The following is a 15,962-nucleotide window of genomic DNA, read 5'->3' as shown; positions in this document are numbered from 1 at the left end:
TCAATATTGAAAAAGTTGTTTTTAATTTCAAATTTACAACATTCAACACAATGATAATTTTGAAGTTGTATATAGATAATTTCTGCTAAAGAATGAAAAGATTTTATTTTTTTGACAATTGTTTCGAAGAAGAAATTAAACCTGGCCTCTTTACCATTTTATCATATCATCATATAAAGATAAAGCTATCATTGCAAAAGGAAAATTAAAAAGACCTTTATTGATAAGTAAAGAAAAATTGTTTGTCAAACATGAAGCTTAGTATGTTAAGTATTGTCCCCTTTCCATAAAGACATTGTTAGCTTTTATTTCTCTCTCTCTCTCTCTCTCTCTCTCTCTCTCTCTCTCTCTCTCTCATTATCATCCCATATTTATAAATACCATGCAAAATTAATGCATTGTTGTGCCTATCTGTCCTCAGTCTCGCATAATTTCACTTGGTCAAGCACCAAAGTCTGGTCATTTTCTCGTATTTTTTTTTGCTTCCTTTGGTTGTTCCAATTCTGAGAAGGAGTAATTAATTAATTTCAGTGTTTAAACAAATGGATAAGCTGAATTTTATTAAAAATGGAGTGAGTAGATTGCCTCCTGGTTTTCGTTTCCAACCAACAGATGAAGAGCTTGTGTTTAATTATTTGAAATGTAAAATCTTCTCATGCCCCTTGCCTGCTTCCATCATTCCTGAGGTCAATGTTTGCAAGTATGATCCTTGGGATTTGCCAGGTCAGTAACTAACAACAAATAATTAATATTACACCCGAGTCTAACTTATTTTCACAAAACTGATTTGTAAGGTAAAAGGTGCTACTATATAAATGTGGGAGTTGAACTTTTTCTAATATATACACATTAAATAATGATATAAATAAAATAAATCATGCATTTATTTTTAATGTAAAAATTTACTAACTTAAATCTTATTAACTATAGTTTTGGTTGCTATATATGATAGGCATTAACTAATAATAATAAAAGAGAAAAATATTAAGTGATTAACATTGTTTTGTTTGATTGGTATAGGAGGTTGTGATGAACAAGAGAGGCACTTTTTTAGCTCCAAGGAAGCAAAGTATAGAAATAGTAATCGGATGAGTAGAACAACAAAATGTGGATATTGGAAGGCAACAGGGTCAGACAAAAAAATTTCATCTTCAACTTGTAATGGCATTGCAGGGCTAAGAAAAACTCTAGTTTTCTATGAAGGGAAATCCCCAAATGGGTCTAGAACTGATTGGATCTTGCATGAATATCGCCTCATCAATGTAGAAACTACTAACAACTCAGCTCAGGTAATTACTTACGCGTTGTAAGAGTTTGAAATTATAACTTTAAGCAACGGAGTTCAAATTATTTCAGAGATGATTGCAAAATAGTCGTGTAAATATATTTATTTAATATAATATAATTTTTTTTGGGTTGGCAGAACTATGGAAATGAGATAGGAGAATGGGTTCTGTGTCGGTTATCTGTAAGGAAAAGAAGTGGATTAGAATATGGAAGCACTAGTACTCCTAATTCAAGATTAATGTTTGATTTTATGATGGTAAACAACAAGACATGTTCTTCTACATCCTCTTCATGCTCAAGTTCCAGTAATAACATTGAGGTCTCTTCAAATGTACAAGATCATGAACAAGACTATGCTGATCATTTTTAACTAAGTAGTGAATATTCTTAATCAGTTAATTTCCATTTCTTTGCTACATCCATTGAACGCCAGAGGATTATCCAGTGATGTATTAGATGCTTGCATATTTCCTAGCTATGATTAAAATATTGTACTAATATGCTTATCTCGTTCGCGTTTTTAATTTAATACTAGTGATTTCATTGAGCTCGATGTGTTATAAGCTCTGGATTAAATCACAACCAAAGTGTTTTTTTTTTTTTTGTCAAGTAGTCTCGTAGTTAAATTCACACACTTGATCCCGACAAACTCTAACCCGAAAAATAATGGAAAAGTGAAAAATTTGAAGTTTAAACCTTGATCCATGCAAATAATGTCCCTGGTAGCTATCAAATAAACTGCACTTGCATGATAGAAACAAGTATTTAACTTATCTTCAAAAATATTTAACATTTAATTAAGTTTGGTCATGAAAAGATTTTGATTTTCTCTACAAACCGCAAAGCATAGTGTCTTATTCATGCTTTACTTTGTTGAGAGCAAAAGAAGATGTAAAAGGGTTGTATATACCTTATATAGTGCGCTCCATTAGTGCGCAGTATGCATGCTAAAGCAGCAACTGTTTTACGTTACAAAATTTCACTACCAAGAACCATTATATTCATTCATTCTCGAGTCTGTGTAGTATACATTATGTATATTTCGCTAATCAAGTTTAAGTAATTCTTCCTCCTTTCAAAATGAATGTCGTTTTAGGTATTTACACATATATTAAGAAATGCAATGCTTAGAAAAAAGAGAATGCTTATTTTACCAAATTATCTTTATTAACTATTGGTTAGTTTTAAAAGTAATATTTTGGACGTAGTGTGCAGAGTATTAATTGGAGGGTAAAATTGAAAAGAAAAAGTTATTATTGCATTGAAAACTGAAAGTGACATTCATTTTAAAACAATTTTTTTTTTCTAAAGCGACACTCATTTTGAAACGGATGGACTAACATTTTTTTTGAGAGAAAGTTTAAATAATGACATAAACATTTGGTCAAATAATTATTTTATATTTGAAGCATAATATATCAATAATTACTAGCTTATACTTTCTTCTATTAAGAATGACTTTCTTAGGAAGAGAGATTTGTATTTATCCCTCTTCTATTAAAAATGATTTTCTTTAAAAGCTAATTAGAATTTTTTAAAGATAAAAAACTTACACACAAACACTACCAAAACATCAAAATGTTTTTTTTTTTTTTTTGGAGAAGTGGAGTGTCCGAGGTTCGAACCCCGACCCCTGCATATAATATGCAATATCCCTACTAACTGAGCTAAGCTCACGGGAATTCAAAATGTTTTTTATAATTAATAATATTAAACAAATGGGCTCAATATCTACTTTGAACCTATTATACTTTACTCCATTAATATTCAAAAGATAGTATATAGTAGGTCAATGGAATATTTTTATGATCATGTTGATTAAAAAATATATTATCAAACTTCTTTTTTATTTTGATTTTTGACTTTCTTTGACCAAATTCAATTTTAGCAAACGCCTTATATATGAGAACAAAGTGGTACAAAATAATTATCATGATAACAATTATTATGATGAATTTGATGTCAAATTTGGAAGTTTGAGTCTCATAGCTGATTTTAATGTGACTTTTTCTTCTTACATGGAAGGTTGAGTCTCATCCAATTGGCCAAAACTAGCATAAGAGAATTTGTTAAAACTCTCTACCAACCAATAAAAGATTAAAATCCACAAACACACTATTTTAATTTTGTGCTAAAGAAGTGAATACATACATAGCCTCATTTTGAAAACACAAGTAGCTGGCACAACGTAGTTTAAGGCTAGTCTTCATGCTACCAACATAGCCATATATGAGTATTTCCTAAATTAACATTTTCCAAATTTCCAACATAGAAAAAGTAGTTACAACAAAAACCCTTAAGAGCATGTTAGTTAAATTAGTTTTTTAAATAGCAAATCCAAACCTCCCACTTTCTTTGTGAATTCCAATTCAATTCAATATTTTCTATTCTTAACAAACTAATGCCTGTAAAAACAATATGTACAGATGCTGTCATGTTTTTTCAACTGCCAAATTAAATCCCTTAATAAGAACAACTCCTTCATCACATTATCCTCATTTCAATCTTCTTCTTTTTCTTCTTCTTCTTCTTCTTCTGCTTTAATTTCCACATGGTCTCGTTGCAGACAAATAATTAAATAATTATTTAATTGTCAAATAATTAAATAATTATTTAATTTAATTGTCTGCAATGGGAAGTGGAAATTCAAGGTTAAATTCGGCCGAAGGAGAATCTGTATCAAACAAAATCCGATCTACACTTATCAGCCGATTTGAAGAATTTAGAAAACGTAGGAATGCCGGAGCTACCCTCTCAAAGAAAGAACTATTGAAAGATTCAGAACAAGGGGATGGTGGTAGTATTATTTCTCAAACTTCTTTTCGTGAAATTAATGAAACCGAAGTTCGTAAGAATTCGGTTTCAACGAAGGAAGAACCAACGGTGCCACTAGCAACCAAAGAAAAAATTTCTAGAGTTGTTCCGATGGAAAACTCCGAATGCAAAACTACGGAGGAGGAGGAGAAGAAGAAGGAGAAGATGAACATTAACAAAGACATTGATCTAAGAGAAGAGAAAGTGGTTGATTCAAATGAGAAAGTTGAGGCAGAGACCAAAACAGAGGAGGGAAATATTGAAGGGACAGTGGAAGAGGTAAAGGAAGAAAAAATGGTAGAGGTAAAGGAAGAAAAAAATGAACAAGAAGTAAGTGAAAAAACTGGAGAGAATGATGATAATGATAATGATGATGATGATGATGACGACGACGACGACGACGATGAAGTTGGAAGATTTTTATACCAAGGATCTCCGAGTTTCAGAATTTATTGCACCGAAGCTGATACAAGGAAGGAAGAGGAAGAAGAAGAATGTAAGAGTTCAAACATTGTTGTCATGCACCAAAAATCACGTAGTGCTGACAGTGTTGTTCAAAGTGTTGCAGCAAGGAAAACAAAAATCTCAAACGAGGTAATCAATTAACTTTCTCTTAAAATATTGTTTTAAATTGCAATCCACAACCGCAATTATTGCAGTCACAATAAATATTCGATAAAACCAAACTCCCATCTAAAGACTAACATTGTTCCTTGTTTCAAATAGGTACCTGAGATTGTTGAAAGTGAAACAATTACAAAGAGAAAAGGGAATAAGAACAAGAAATTTGGGAAAGTGAGAACTCTACTAAAGGTTAAGTCATGCTACCACCCAATATCTTCCTGTACAGGTGAACACAGAAGCCGTCTTGTTGCTGCAAAAGCAGCAAATTGATCATACTATATGATATTATTACTTGCTACGTACTAGGTATTAGAAGAATGAAGCAGCTTGTAATAATTTCATTTTTCTCCCTCTTTTTTTTTTTTCTATTACTTTTTAGCCATTTTTGGCTTGTTTAATCGATTCAATTCCTTATGAATCAGAAGAATCAGACCACAACACATGGTTGTCTTTGTTCATTATGTGAAATGCCTAGTACTACATTTTTCTCTGGTTCTAGCTAGCTATGATGTACATATCTTCATGTAAACTAGTTGTTGAGCCATTTACTACATATAGGGCATGATCCAAATCATAACAAATGTTTGTTGTCTGTTAATTAATTGTAATGTATATAGTTTGTCAGAATGAAAATCATACCACATTTCATGGTTTGTGGTTCTAGCTTTGATCCTTCAAACAACTAAATTACAGAACAGACGAACTCATTATCCTCACAGAAAATCTCTAAATCATTCATTATCCTTATCAAACTTCAGCAGCAAACCCAGAGATTAGTTAGACAACTTTATCACCAGTTGCTTTGCTTGTTGATTGCTTTCTATCTTTGGAGTTCAACTACGTGCATGTTTGTTTGGCTCATTATATGTCGACATTAACAAAATAGTAAACGACGTCAATCAATGTAGCTTCTCTTCCCACTTAATTTAAATGAATAATTAATTTGATTCAAATTTGGTTAATTTCCAACCAAAGTAAATGAGAATTCAAAAACGGCAATAATTAATTGGTTTGGTCCCAACCATGAACAGCGGATATGTCTGTCTATGACTTTGTTACAAAAAGACAGACACTTGGCTTTTATGCCAATATTGACTTTTTTATTACAAAATCTCAGTTAATTTCGGTGGCAATTTCGATATTATAATACAAAACCATGTCTTGTTTCTTGAAAGTGCACTTTGTTGCAGCTAGTAGTACTAGTAGTAGAGTGACAACCTCAAACTCCTCCCTCACCTTAAAAATAAATATAAAATCTTTGCTTATTTTCCGGCACCTCTTACTAACGGCGGCTCCATGCGTTGTCCAAACTCTTCCACCGCCAACCGTTGACGGATGGGTTGCGCGCTCGGAAAACCTGCCGGTGCCGGAGCTCGGCATCGTCGCCGTGATAACACTGCAACTGCTAACGGAGGTAATAATGCTGTTGAAGTTCAGGAGAAGCAGGAGGCTGAGGCTCCTACCGCCTGTGAACTTCCGGCACCGGTGAGCCTGCTACCTCGACTTAATTCATTGGCAGCAACTCAACAGAGTTGGCCGCCGTGGTTGATGGAAGTTGCTGGTGATGCAATCCGAGACTGGACTCCTCGGCGCGCCAACACGTTCGAGAAGCTTGCTAAGGTAAGGTTCTTTGAACATCTGTAGCATTTGAACAATCCGATACCTTCACATGCTTTCAATTTTGTCGTCATATTATTAGGTGTCAATGTGTGAGTATCGTGTTCAGTGTCATTGTTTCGTAGATTTGAACTTCAAAGTTTCTCAAAGAAATCATTAATGCATTTCAAACACATCTACTAGAAATAAATCTAAGGGATTCTATATTTAGGATAGGATGTAGTTAGTATTTTTGTTTTGAATAAGGGTGTTTTTGTTTTTACAGATTGGGAAAGGGACTTATAGCAATGTGTACAAAGCTAAAGACCTTGTTACTGGAAAGATAGTGGCATTGAAGAAAGTTAGAATTGATAATTTGGACGCTGAGAGTGTGAAGTTTATGGCAAGAGAGATTCTTGTTTTGAGGAAGCTTGATCACCCCAATGTTATAAAGCTTGAGGGTTTGGTTACTTCAAGAATATCATCAAGTCTTTACTTGGTATTTGAGTACATGGAACATGATCTTGCTGGTCTTATAGCTGGCCTTGGTGTCAAATTCTCTCTACCTCAGGTTGTTCCACTATTTTGTTAAGATGTTATTTGCACAATCTATTGTTCTGATTTAGATGTGTTTCACCCCATCATTTTGTTGCCTTAGGTATGTTTGGATTAGTTTACTTGAGCTTATTTATTGACATTAGCATTTGTGAGATGGTTATGAAAACAACTTATGACATGTCTATAACATGTTTTTAGCTTGTTTCTAAAAACTTTCCATGAAAGCATATGAAAACAGCATTTATGAAAATAATTTTACTTTATTTTATCTTTTGTTATATCAAGAGCTTATACATAAATACTTATATGATAAGCATTTATTATGCTCTAAGGGCTTAATTAAGCTGTTTATCCAAACAAGGTCTTTACTATTTTACATTGGTTTTGAGTTGATTTGAGGTTCCTGGGCCTCGTTGGATCACATTCATGCTAGATTCTATTCATATCTAGTTTTGATTTTGTATGATGATTTCATATTGTATTTTTACCTCATGCACTTACTCTTTTCCTTTGTTATATTATATCTCTTCAGAAAATAAGTTTAGTACTTAATTGTATTCCAACTAATCTATGGGTGCATTGCAAATTATTAAGGGTAAAAATTTGTCAAATTTGACACTTGGAGATTTTTACATTTGGAGTTATATGTGTCTCAGTATATTGTTTATGACAGGTCAAATGTTATATGAAACAATTATTGTCTGGCCTTGAGCATTGCCATAGCCGAGGTGTATTGCACCGTGACATCAAGGGCTCCAATTTGCTTATTGACGACGAAGGAATACTTAAAATTGCAGATTTTGGACTCGCGACTTTCTACGATTCTAAGCAAAAGCATCCGATGACTAGTAGAGTCGTGACCCTTTGGTATCGTCCCCCCGAGCTTCTTCTTGGAGCTACATTCTATAGTGTTGGGGTTGATCTTTGGAGCGCTGGCTGCATTTTGGCAGAGCTTCTTGCCGGAAGACCAATCATGCCTGGAAGAACCGAGGTATTGATCTCTGTCTTGTTCCTTGAGTGAAAGTCTTGACAATGCATCAGCTTGCTTTTGGGGTCTGTTTGGATTGATTTATTTGAGTTTATCTACAGGTATAAGCACTTCAGAGATTGTTTATGAGGGCTTATTGAAATAGCTTATGACACCATGTCCATAAGCTGTTTTCAACATATTTCCATAAACTCGACTGGATAGCTTTTGAAAACATCCTAGAGTTTATATCAAGATGATATAAAACTATATGATAGCACTCCATTTTTCTAATTCGGTAGTTTGGTTTTAGCTTTGACTTTATTTTATCTTTTATTATATAAATAGCTTATAGATAAGCACTTATATGACAAGTGTTTAATTAAGTTGTTTATTCAAACAATGTCTAGTTCATTAGTTTATATTCCTGCTCTAAAGTGTGTGTGTGTGTGTGTACACGTGTGCATGCTAATTTTCTGGATGATATGTAAGTATGTAACTAATTTTTGGAATTTTGGACCTAGGTTGAGCAACTTCACAAAATATTTAAGTTATGTGGCTCTCCATCTGAGGAATATTGGAAGAAATATAGATTGCCAAACGCTACTCTTTTTAAGCCACAGCAACCTTATAAAAGGCGCATTTCAGAAGCATTTGCTGTTTTTCCACCTTCTTCATTACCTTTAATTGGAACTCTTCTTGCAATAGATCCTGATGACCGCGGAACTACCTCTTCTGCTCTGATTAGTGAGGTGAGTGATCGCTCTATGTTCGCCACCATGCATTTGAGATGTAACATATTTACATCACAGCTGTTTTCTATGTGCAGTTCTTTACCACTGAACCCTATGCTTGTGAACCATCAAGTTTACCAAAGTATCCTCCCAGTAAAGAATTGGATGTGAAGCTGAGAGACGAAGAAGCAAGAAGGTTCTCTTATTCTGTTGTTGTTCATATTAAATTCTAGACCGTTTTTATCTTCGTCCACATTAAAGCTTTTTTTTATCATTCTCAGGCAAAGAGCTCTAAGTGGAAAATCTAATGCAGTTGATGGTGCCAGACAAAGTAGAGCACGTGAGCGCAGTTATGCCATTCCAGCCCCAGAAGCCAATGCAGAGATCCAAACAAACTTAGATGTATGTAAAAGATGTTTATCTTATGTTTGTTTACTCCCCTATACCTGCCCCGCAGTTCCTTATGTTGAGTCTATAGAAACAAATAAAATAAAAAATTAACCCTAGCAACATTACATTGATGTGTTTTCTTGCTGATTTTCAGAGGTTGAGAGTTGTGACAAATGGAAATGGAAAAAGTAAAAGTGAGAAATTTCCACCTCCTCATGAAGATGGAGCTGTAGGATATCCAGGGGATGGATCAAATAAAGGAGCTGTTTCATTTGGAACAACTGAAAAAACTTCATTTAGTTCAATATTATCTAATTCAATACATTCTAAATCTGTTGGAAGTTATGCAGGCAGCTCTTATAAAAGGAGGAAAAGTAATGAAGCAGATTCCAGGATATCATCATGGAAATTTATGCGTTCTTCTTTCAAGCCCTCAACTGTGGGTCTTTCATTTAATTTATTATTTAGAAGCAGAAGATAATCTTTCTTTTTGGATTATAGCATCCTAGAATGTGGAAAGCAATGAATGACACCTCCATAAATCATTTTTGCCGCTGTAATGAGGATTTTATTTATTCAATTTTTTTTCTTAATGTTGGTCCCATTGTTGTGTATTTCACTCTGCATAAAAGTGTTTGATGTGCATAATGTACAATGAGAATGATTACCTTTGTACATTTAGATGTTGAAGTTTGCTTGAAAAATAATAGTACATAGTAATGAATAAAAAAAGTTGTTCTCATATTTAATACGCCCTCCGATTCTATTTATAAGAGATATTTTGGTCAACAAAAGTCGACGTGTCTAGTTCAAATTTTGAACCATGTACATCAACTTTTGTTCACTTAAATGTCTCTTATAAATAGTAGGATAAGAGGGAGTATTTTTTATTTTATTTTTTGTTATAATTTTTTATAAAATTGTCCATATCTGAATTCTATTTGGACATTTTTTAGTTGATGGGTTTAATTTGGATCCTATTGTAAGATTTGAGCTTTTTCATCTTAACCCTAAGATTCTCAGACAACATGTATTAATAATTCAATCACAAGTAAAGTCTGATCAAAAATTATTTTAATTGTTTGTTTGAAGTAGAAGAAGGTAAATAGTCTAACAACATAGTCGTGGTTTTGTCAAATAAACCTTAAAGTCTAAACAGGGCTAAAATTCCCTAGTAGTAAAATTGTTAAGATGATGTAGGATGTATATTTTCTCTAGCTCCAATTAGATTAATATTTACTCATTTAAACCTAAGGCCTCCAACTCCTTAACTCTTAGCTCAAACTAGTTGAGCTACCGAAACCCCGGTGGGAATTGGTAGTTAATGCTAAGTTCATAATTCGGTTGAAATATTACTCCAGTGATCATTCAGATTTGAGTTGCTAATATATAAGGTATTATATTTCACGTATAATAAGATGACTTATTCAAAGTAAGATATATTAAGAACATGTTTAGATTAGCCGTGAATTTAGCATAATCACATTGTTCAGTTGTGATTTGGCAAAATCTACATTTTAGAATTTCAATAAAATCAGTGTCACCGTGATTTCGTCAAACTCACCATAATTCTAAATATGTAATAAAATGATTTTACTCACTTAAAACATTATACTACAAACATAAATCATTAGTCACATGACTTAGATACTTGAGTTTCGTTATGGTGTCTCTAAAGCTAGAAAGAAGTCCAAACTGAATGAAGAGCTCTAGCTCAAACGACACAAAGTTTCGCTGGATACTTTTGATCCCAAAGGGCAGTAGAAAATTTCCCCATTGAATTTTATAAATGTAGAAAAAAAAAAAAAAAAAAAAAAAAAAGGGATCTCAGAGGGGGAGAAAAGTTTTCTATGCAACGGATTAGTAATGTACAGAAAAAGAAAAGAACATGCAGGAACCAAATAAAAACCACCTAGAAAATCACATGTGCATAAATACACATACTTTACAGCCATCGCATTTAAAAGGATAAAAATGGAATCTAGTCATACCAGTAACTAGAAATAAAAAACTGGGGACAGCCTTCTACTGAAAAATCACCTGCATGCGCTAAATTCAAGCATATCGTGCTGACCAAGGCATGGTTTTGATTACAGCTGGTGATAGGCGGTCTAAAAAGGAACACGTAACTCGAAACAAATGTATGTCAGGAATCTACTTGATAGTAATGTAACGATTCGTTCCATGTCTGGCCCAGTAATCCTTAAGATCCAATGGTATAGATAAATCATGGCCTTCTGATGCAAACCTACTGAGAAGTCGTCTAAAAACATTGCCGCTCATTTTCCGCCCTCCAATGCGAGCATGGCGCTTGTTCGGAAGCTGTGGTAGTGGATGCATTGACAATGTAGTGGTACAACAAGATGATTGCCATCCACCATTCCCCCATTTGTAGCACTGTCGTGGTACTCCAGTACACGTGCAAACTGGGACAGGCATCACAGTTTCATCGAAAGCAATCGAATTCAAGCCAACATCCTGCCTATCCCATTCAGATTTGATCTTTGTCCCTTCAGAATAAGCCTTCCTATTTAAATCCTCACCCATTTTCTTTATTTTGGTAGGTGTCTGTGATGCTTTGTTCTCCTTTGTTCTCTTAGTTAAATGAGATTTGACATCTTCAGAAGTTATAACAGTAACTGGGGAGGCATCTCTTATAATTATATCCGTCGTGCTATATGCTGCTTCTGTCATGTTGGATATATGGTTTGAAGAATGGTGCATCCGCTTGGATCCACGTTGAATTCCACCATTGAATGGAAAGTTGGCAGTACTATTCCGACTTTGAAGGGCTGCAAGAGCGTTGTCCCGTTCCAGTAGAGCATTATCCCTCTGAGCAAGTGCTTCATCCCTCTGCCGAAGGGCTACGTCTCGAGCAGCCAGGGCTTCATTCTTTTCAGATATAGCAGCCTCTAGTTCAAGTTCAAGAAGAGCTGCCTGCCTTTCAGCCATAATGGACCTAATTTTTTTATTCATAACTAGGGCATTTTGTTCCTTTATTTGATGCTGGGGATCCACATTCCACTGCACATTTAAAATCCAATCCAATAAATCAACCCAATAGTGTAACTACAAGTTAAAATAACATAAATCATACTAATAATGTGCATTCTACTTACCAGGGAATGTGCTCCTCTGTAGTAGTCCATCTTATGCCTACCGTTTTCATATTGGCGGTCATCGTCCATCTTGCATCCAGAGGATTTTGCAACAGATGCGGTAAATTGGTCTCAAGAAGTCTTGAGGTTTAAAAAATCAATAATCTCTGGCTGAAAGACAAATCCTGTTAACAAATGAGAAAAGCAACAGCTTGGCATCAAGTCAATAAACCAGGGAGAGAAAAGCATGCAGAGAGAAAAAAAATTAGAAGGAACAACAGGAAACCTTGTAGAAAATCCTTTTACAACTAATAAATTAAATTTGGGTAGAACCAATCAGAATGAACAGCTTGTATCAAAAGAAGGATATCACAAATCTAAAATTTCTTATATCAAAAGAAAGACCGGTTAAGCTTGTATAGAACTGAATAAGTCAAATCCAAGCTTGAATAATTACCCTCCATTCTGGCCCAAACAAACCTTGCCACCATATTAATGACTGGTATCCAGTTGGAGTGGCCCCTTAATGCAAACATGTATGCATCCATTTTTTCATTCAACTGTAGTTTCTGTAAACAAAAAGGCTGATTTCTTTGTTATTGTAGTTTGGAAAATTTAAGAGTTCCACATTCATTGGAGATATGGCCTAAGTAGTGCTTATATGGCTTGGACAATTCTTACTTTACCAGTAGTTTTTGTGGGACTGAGTTAGACCCTAAGCTCAAATTCTAATATGGTATCATAGTCTATCTCAGACCTGTTGTTTGGCCACAATCTCTGTTATTCCACTCGCATTTTTCCACACTTCACATATATGGTCCTGCGGTGGGGGGCTTGTGTTGAGAGTCCCACTTCGACTAGAGATATATATGACCTAAGTAGAGCTTATAAGGCTTGGGTTCACAAATTGATTTTGTGGGGTTGAAATAAGTCTTGGGCCAAAATTGTGAGAGGAACATGTTGGACAAATGAAAGGTTTAGCAAAAACTGCTTAATGTTATAGACACATATATATACGGATATATCCCTGGTACTTGACACTCTTGACACTCTAGAGAAAGTCCTTCCTACATTAGTAGGCTATATAAGACAGACTGCATACAGTTTGTGAAAAAGAAAGAGGGGAGTGTGATTTAAATATTTAATATATAGCAGTCCATTGTACACATATCTTATATTTTCCAAATCTTCTAAATCATGTATACATAACATACTGGGTATGACATCCCTAGCTGTAATTGTGTCAAGTTCTAGGTTACCACTATGTTTGGATTCAATCAATATAGCATTAAAAAACATGTGTGTTCTGTAAAATTACATGCAATTCAGCCCCCCTTTTCAAATATCAGCTAGACACTAGAGGATTCTTTAATTGCTAATCTTTATAGAGAAAAAAAATTTCATTTTCTAAAAATTAAACAAATAAACAATAAATAATGCAGTCACACAGATTTAACAGACATTAGTTATCAGCGAAAAGAAGAGATATTAATATCTGTTGACTGAGTTGTATGCATATCAACTGATAGTCTTTTTGTAACAAAAAAATATACTATTTAAGGAAAGGGAAACTTGCAGTCTCTTCGCATCCTTGAAGATTGAAGATCGCAAGTTCAAAATTTTACATCAAATAACACCACAAGGGGAAAAACATTTATAGTGTGAATAACTTCTTTAGTATAGCTACATTAAGTAAGAAGTCACCTTCCTCTTTACACTACAATCAAGAAGAGAGACACAACTTATAAAGTGCAACACACACACAATAAGATAAAACAGCAATACATCTAATGAATGACCCTGTCCATCACACATAAGCAATACATCTAAGAACATTGCTATCATCATATGTCTCAATCTCTCATCAAATATGGAATTGCAAGTAGATATTGATGAAATAGGATTCCTAGAGACAACATGTTAGATGGGTGAAATATGTAATGAACACGGACTATTATTTTAAACATATACCAAAAGAATATGACTATCAATCATCTATAGATAAATAGCATGCCATAAATTTAATCCTTCAGATTTACCAATCGAAAGATATTTCAGTGTCACCAACGAATCCTTCCCAGTTCCCAGTATATCCTTAACATGAATAACTAGTATTGGAAAAAAAGCAGAGTGGCAAGCCAAAAAACTTTCAATTCAACATGGTGAAACCTTAGCTAATGGCCTATTGTAAATTCTCATAATTATGTTATACCTACGAAATATTCACTGTAATTTAACAGTCACTAATTTATCCGACAAAAGATGGATTCTCTTTGCTTAGGGTGCTCAAGAGCAGTACCAAATAAGAGGAAAAAAAATGAAATCTAATAAATAGATTTCCAATTTTTGATCACATCATTCTACTTGCCATACACTATTACACATAAAGCTCTAACAGGACAAGAAATTTCAAAAGAAGATTAATTATTTCATTCCATTTGATCAGTACATACAAATAATAAGTAAAAAATATAAAATTTCAATTTGTAAATTAAAGAACATGTACCTTCACATTTGGTGAAACAAAATAGAAAGAGAAAGCATTAAAGGGGAAAAAAGGAAAGAAAAAAAAAATTAAGTGAATATTACAGTGAAGAATGAAGAACAAAAAATGAAGTGAAGCGAGAGAATGAATAGAGTGAAAAGTTGCAGAGTAAAAGATTACATTACCTAGAAACAAAGGTTTAGAGAATAATAAAAATTGTAATTGGGAAAATACAGAGAGAGATATATATAAATGCACAATGAGAGAGAGAGAGAGAGAGAGAGAGAGAGAGAGAGAGAGCTTACAGCTACAGAAACGGAATCGAAGAGAAAAACCAGAGAGAGAGAGAGAGAGAGAGAGTTTCACTCACACGCACCTTCCTTCCTCACCCGTGTCATGTTTTCCCTTCCCATTAATCGACTGCCAAAAACTACGCCGTTTTCATTTTTCCTTTTTCCTTTTTTTTTTCTTCTTTTAAAGTAATTTTGTTTATTTTTAAATTGTTTCTCATCATATCATATTAGGTTAAGAGATTAGAGGTTCTAATACAGATTTTAAATTTCATAAATCAGTTTATTAAGATTAATCACTAAAGTGTTGTAAGAGATAGAGGACTATTATGAGTTGTCAACATAGTAAGGGTTAGAGATGTAAGAGTCAAATCAATGATTCAAAGAATCGAAGATCAGAACAAAATCAATTAAATTGTTTCGTTTTTTTTTCCTTCATGTTTGGGTCTTTGTTCATGTAAGAACAAGTGTGGTGTACCTCCTAACCATAAGGTAAGTCTTCACATTGATGATATAATTTGTCACGATTGGTCGTACGCTCTTTCTCTGAATGGGGGGTGCCATGCAAAAGATACACTGACATCCAACTAAGTATGGGTGTTAGCATGTTTCAAGGTGAGTAAAAGAAAAGTGAGGGTGAGGCCCCTATTTATTGTGAAATACTCCGGTGATATGCTACATGATGTCGTTATTTTTGCTCCTACAATTTGGTGTAGTATGTTACGAATATAATCTTGTTTGTTTAAGGTAACCAATTCCGGTTGGTAGGAAAAACTCAATAGTTGCGGGATATTTTGTTGGTGCTTTAAACGGTGGAGTAGGTTGGTACTTTATGCATTCTCGACGTGAAAAAACGAAGTGGTTCTTGAGGCAACACAAGAGACATTATCTTGTGTAGCACGTTGGACCCAAGATGTGATGTCTCCTGAGAAGATGCATGAGGTGATATCATATGTTAGAGCTAGACCATGCTTTATGACAAGGTGGTCGCCTCAGGTCGTCTTCAATTTATTCTCAACATTGGGCTTATGTACCATTATACTATTTCCATAGTTCCTTAGTTATTGTGATGAATAATGCCTTTAAAAGTATATAAGTGTAAAGATTTTGAAATTTTCG

The 15,962-nt window shown here is 34.0% G+C and overlaps 4 protein-coding genes across 5 annotated transcripts; 3 read left to right on the top strand and 1 right to left on the bottom strand.

The window, feature by feature from the left end:
* Positions 1-417: 417 nt before the first annotated feature.
* On the top strand, positions 418-1,863 carry LOC11435779 (NAC domain-containing protein 83). Its single transcript, XM_003630504.4, has 3 exons — positions 418-723; positions 1,021-1,289; positions 1,424-1,863. Exons 1-3 carry the CDS (start codon positions 543-545, stop codon positions 1,655-1,657), a joined length of 684 nt encoding a protein of 227 aa, XP_003630552.1. The 5' UTR covers positions 418-542; the 3' UTR covers positions 1,658-1,863.
* A 2,055-nt stretch (positions 1,864-3,918) lies between these two features.
* On the top strand, positions 3,919-4,995 carry LOC11442682 (uncharacterized protein DDB_G0283697). The gene is made up of 2 exons (XM_003630505.4): positions 3,919-4,695; positions 4,828-4,995. Exons 1-2 carry the CDS (start codon positions 3,919-3,921, stop codon positions 4,993-4,995), a joined length of 945 nt encoding a protein of 314 aa, XP_003630553.1.
* Positions 4,996-5,928: 933 nt separating this feature from the next.
* LOC11438621 (probable serine/threonine-protein kinase At1g54610) lies at positions 5,929-9,651 on the top strand. The gene is made up of 7 exons (XM_003630506.4): positions 5,929-6,345; positions 6,608-6,892; positions 7,553-7,870; positions 8,371-8,598; positions 8,676-8,776; positions 8,862-8,982; positions 9,125-9,651. Exons 1-7 carry the CDS (start codon positions 6,061-6,063, stop codon positions 9,449-9,451), a joined length of 1,665 nt encoding a protein of 554 aa, XP_003630554.1. The 5' UTR covers positions 5,929-6,060; the 3' UTR covers positions 9,452-9,651.
* Positions 9,652-10,797: 1,146 nt separating this feature from the next.
* LOC11439421 (protein BASIC PENTACYSTEINE4) lies at positions 10,798-14,997 on the bottom strand. 2 transcript variants are annotated; one of them, XM_003630507.4, is made up of 3 exons: positions 14,859-14,997; positions 12,090-12,253; positions 10,798-11,994 (listed from the first exon to the last, which is right to left on the bottom strand). In XM_003630507.4, the coding sequence occupies exons 2-3, from the start codon at positions 12,156-12,158 to the stop codon at positions 11,125-11,127; spliced, it is 939 nt and encodes a 312-aa protein (XP_003630555.2). In that variant the 5' UTR covers positions 12,159-12,253; positions 14,859-14,997; the 3' UTR covers positions 10,798-11,124. The 2 variants fall into 2 exon arrangements, with proteins under 2 accessions (XP_003630555.2, XP_024627517.1); XM_024771749.2 differs by lacking the exon at positions 14,859-14,997 and adding an exon at positions 14,739-14,837.
* Between the last annotated feature and the right edge of the window lie 965 nt (positions 14,998-15,962).

Source organism: Medicago truncatula, chromosome 8 (genome assembly GCF_003473485.1).
Source record: "Medicago truncatula cultivar Jemalong A17 chromosome 8, MtrunA17r5.0-ANR, whole genome shotgun sequence".
Lineage (NCBI taxonomy): Eukaryota > Viridiplantae > Streptophyta > Magnoliopsida > Fabales > Fabaceae > Medicago > Medicago truncatula.
This window is presented reverse-complemented; position numbering and strand designations above follow the sequence as displayed.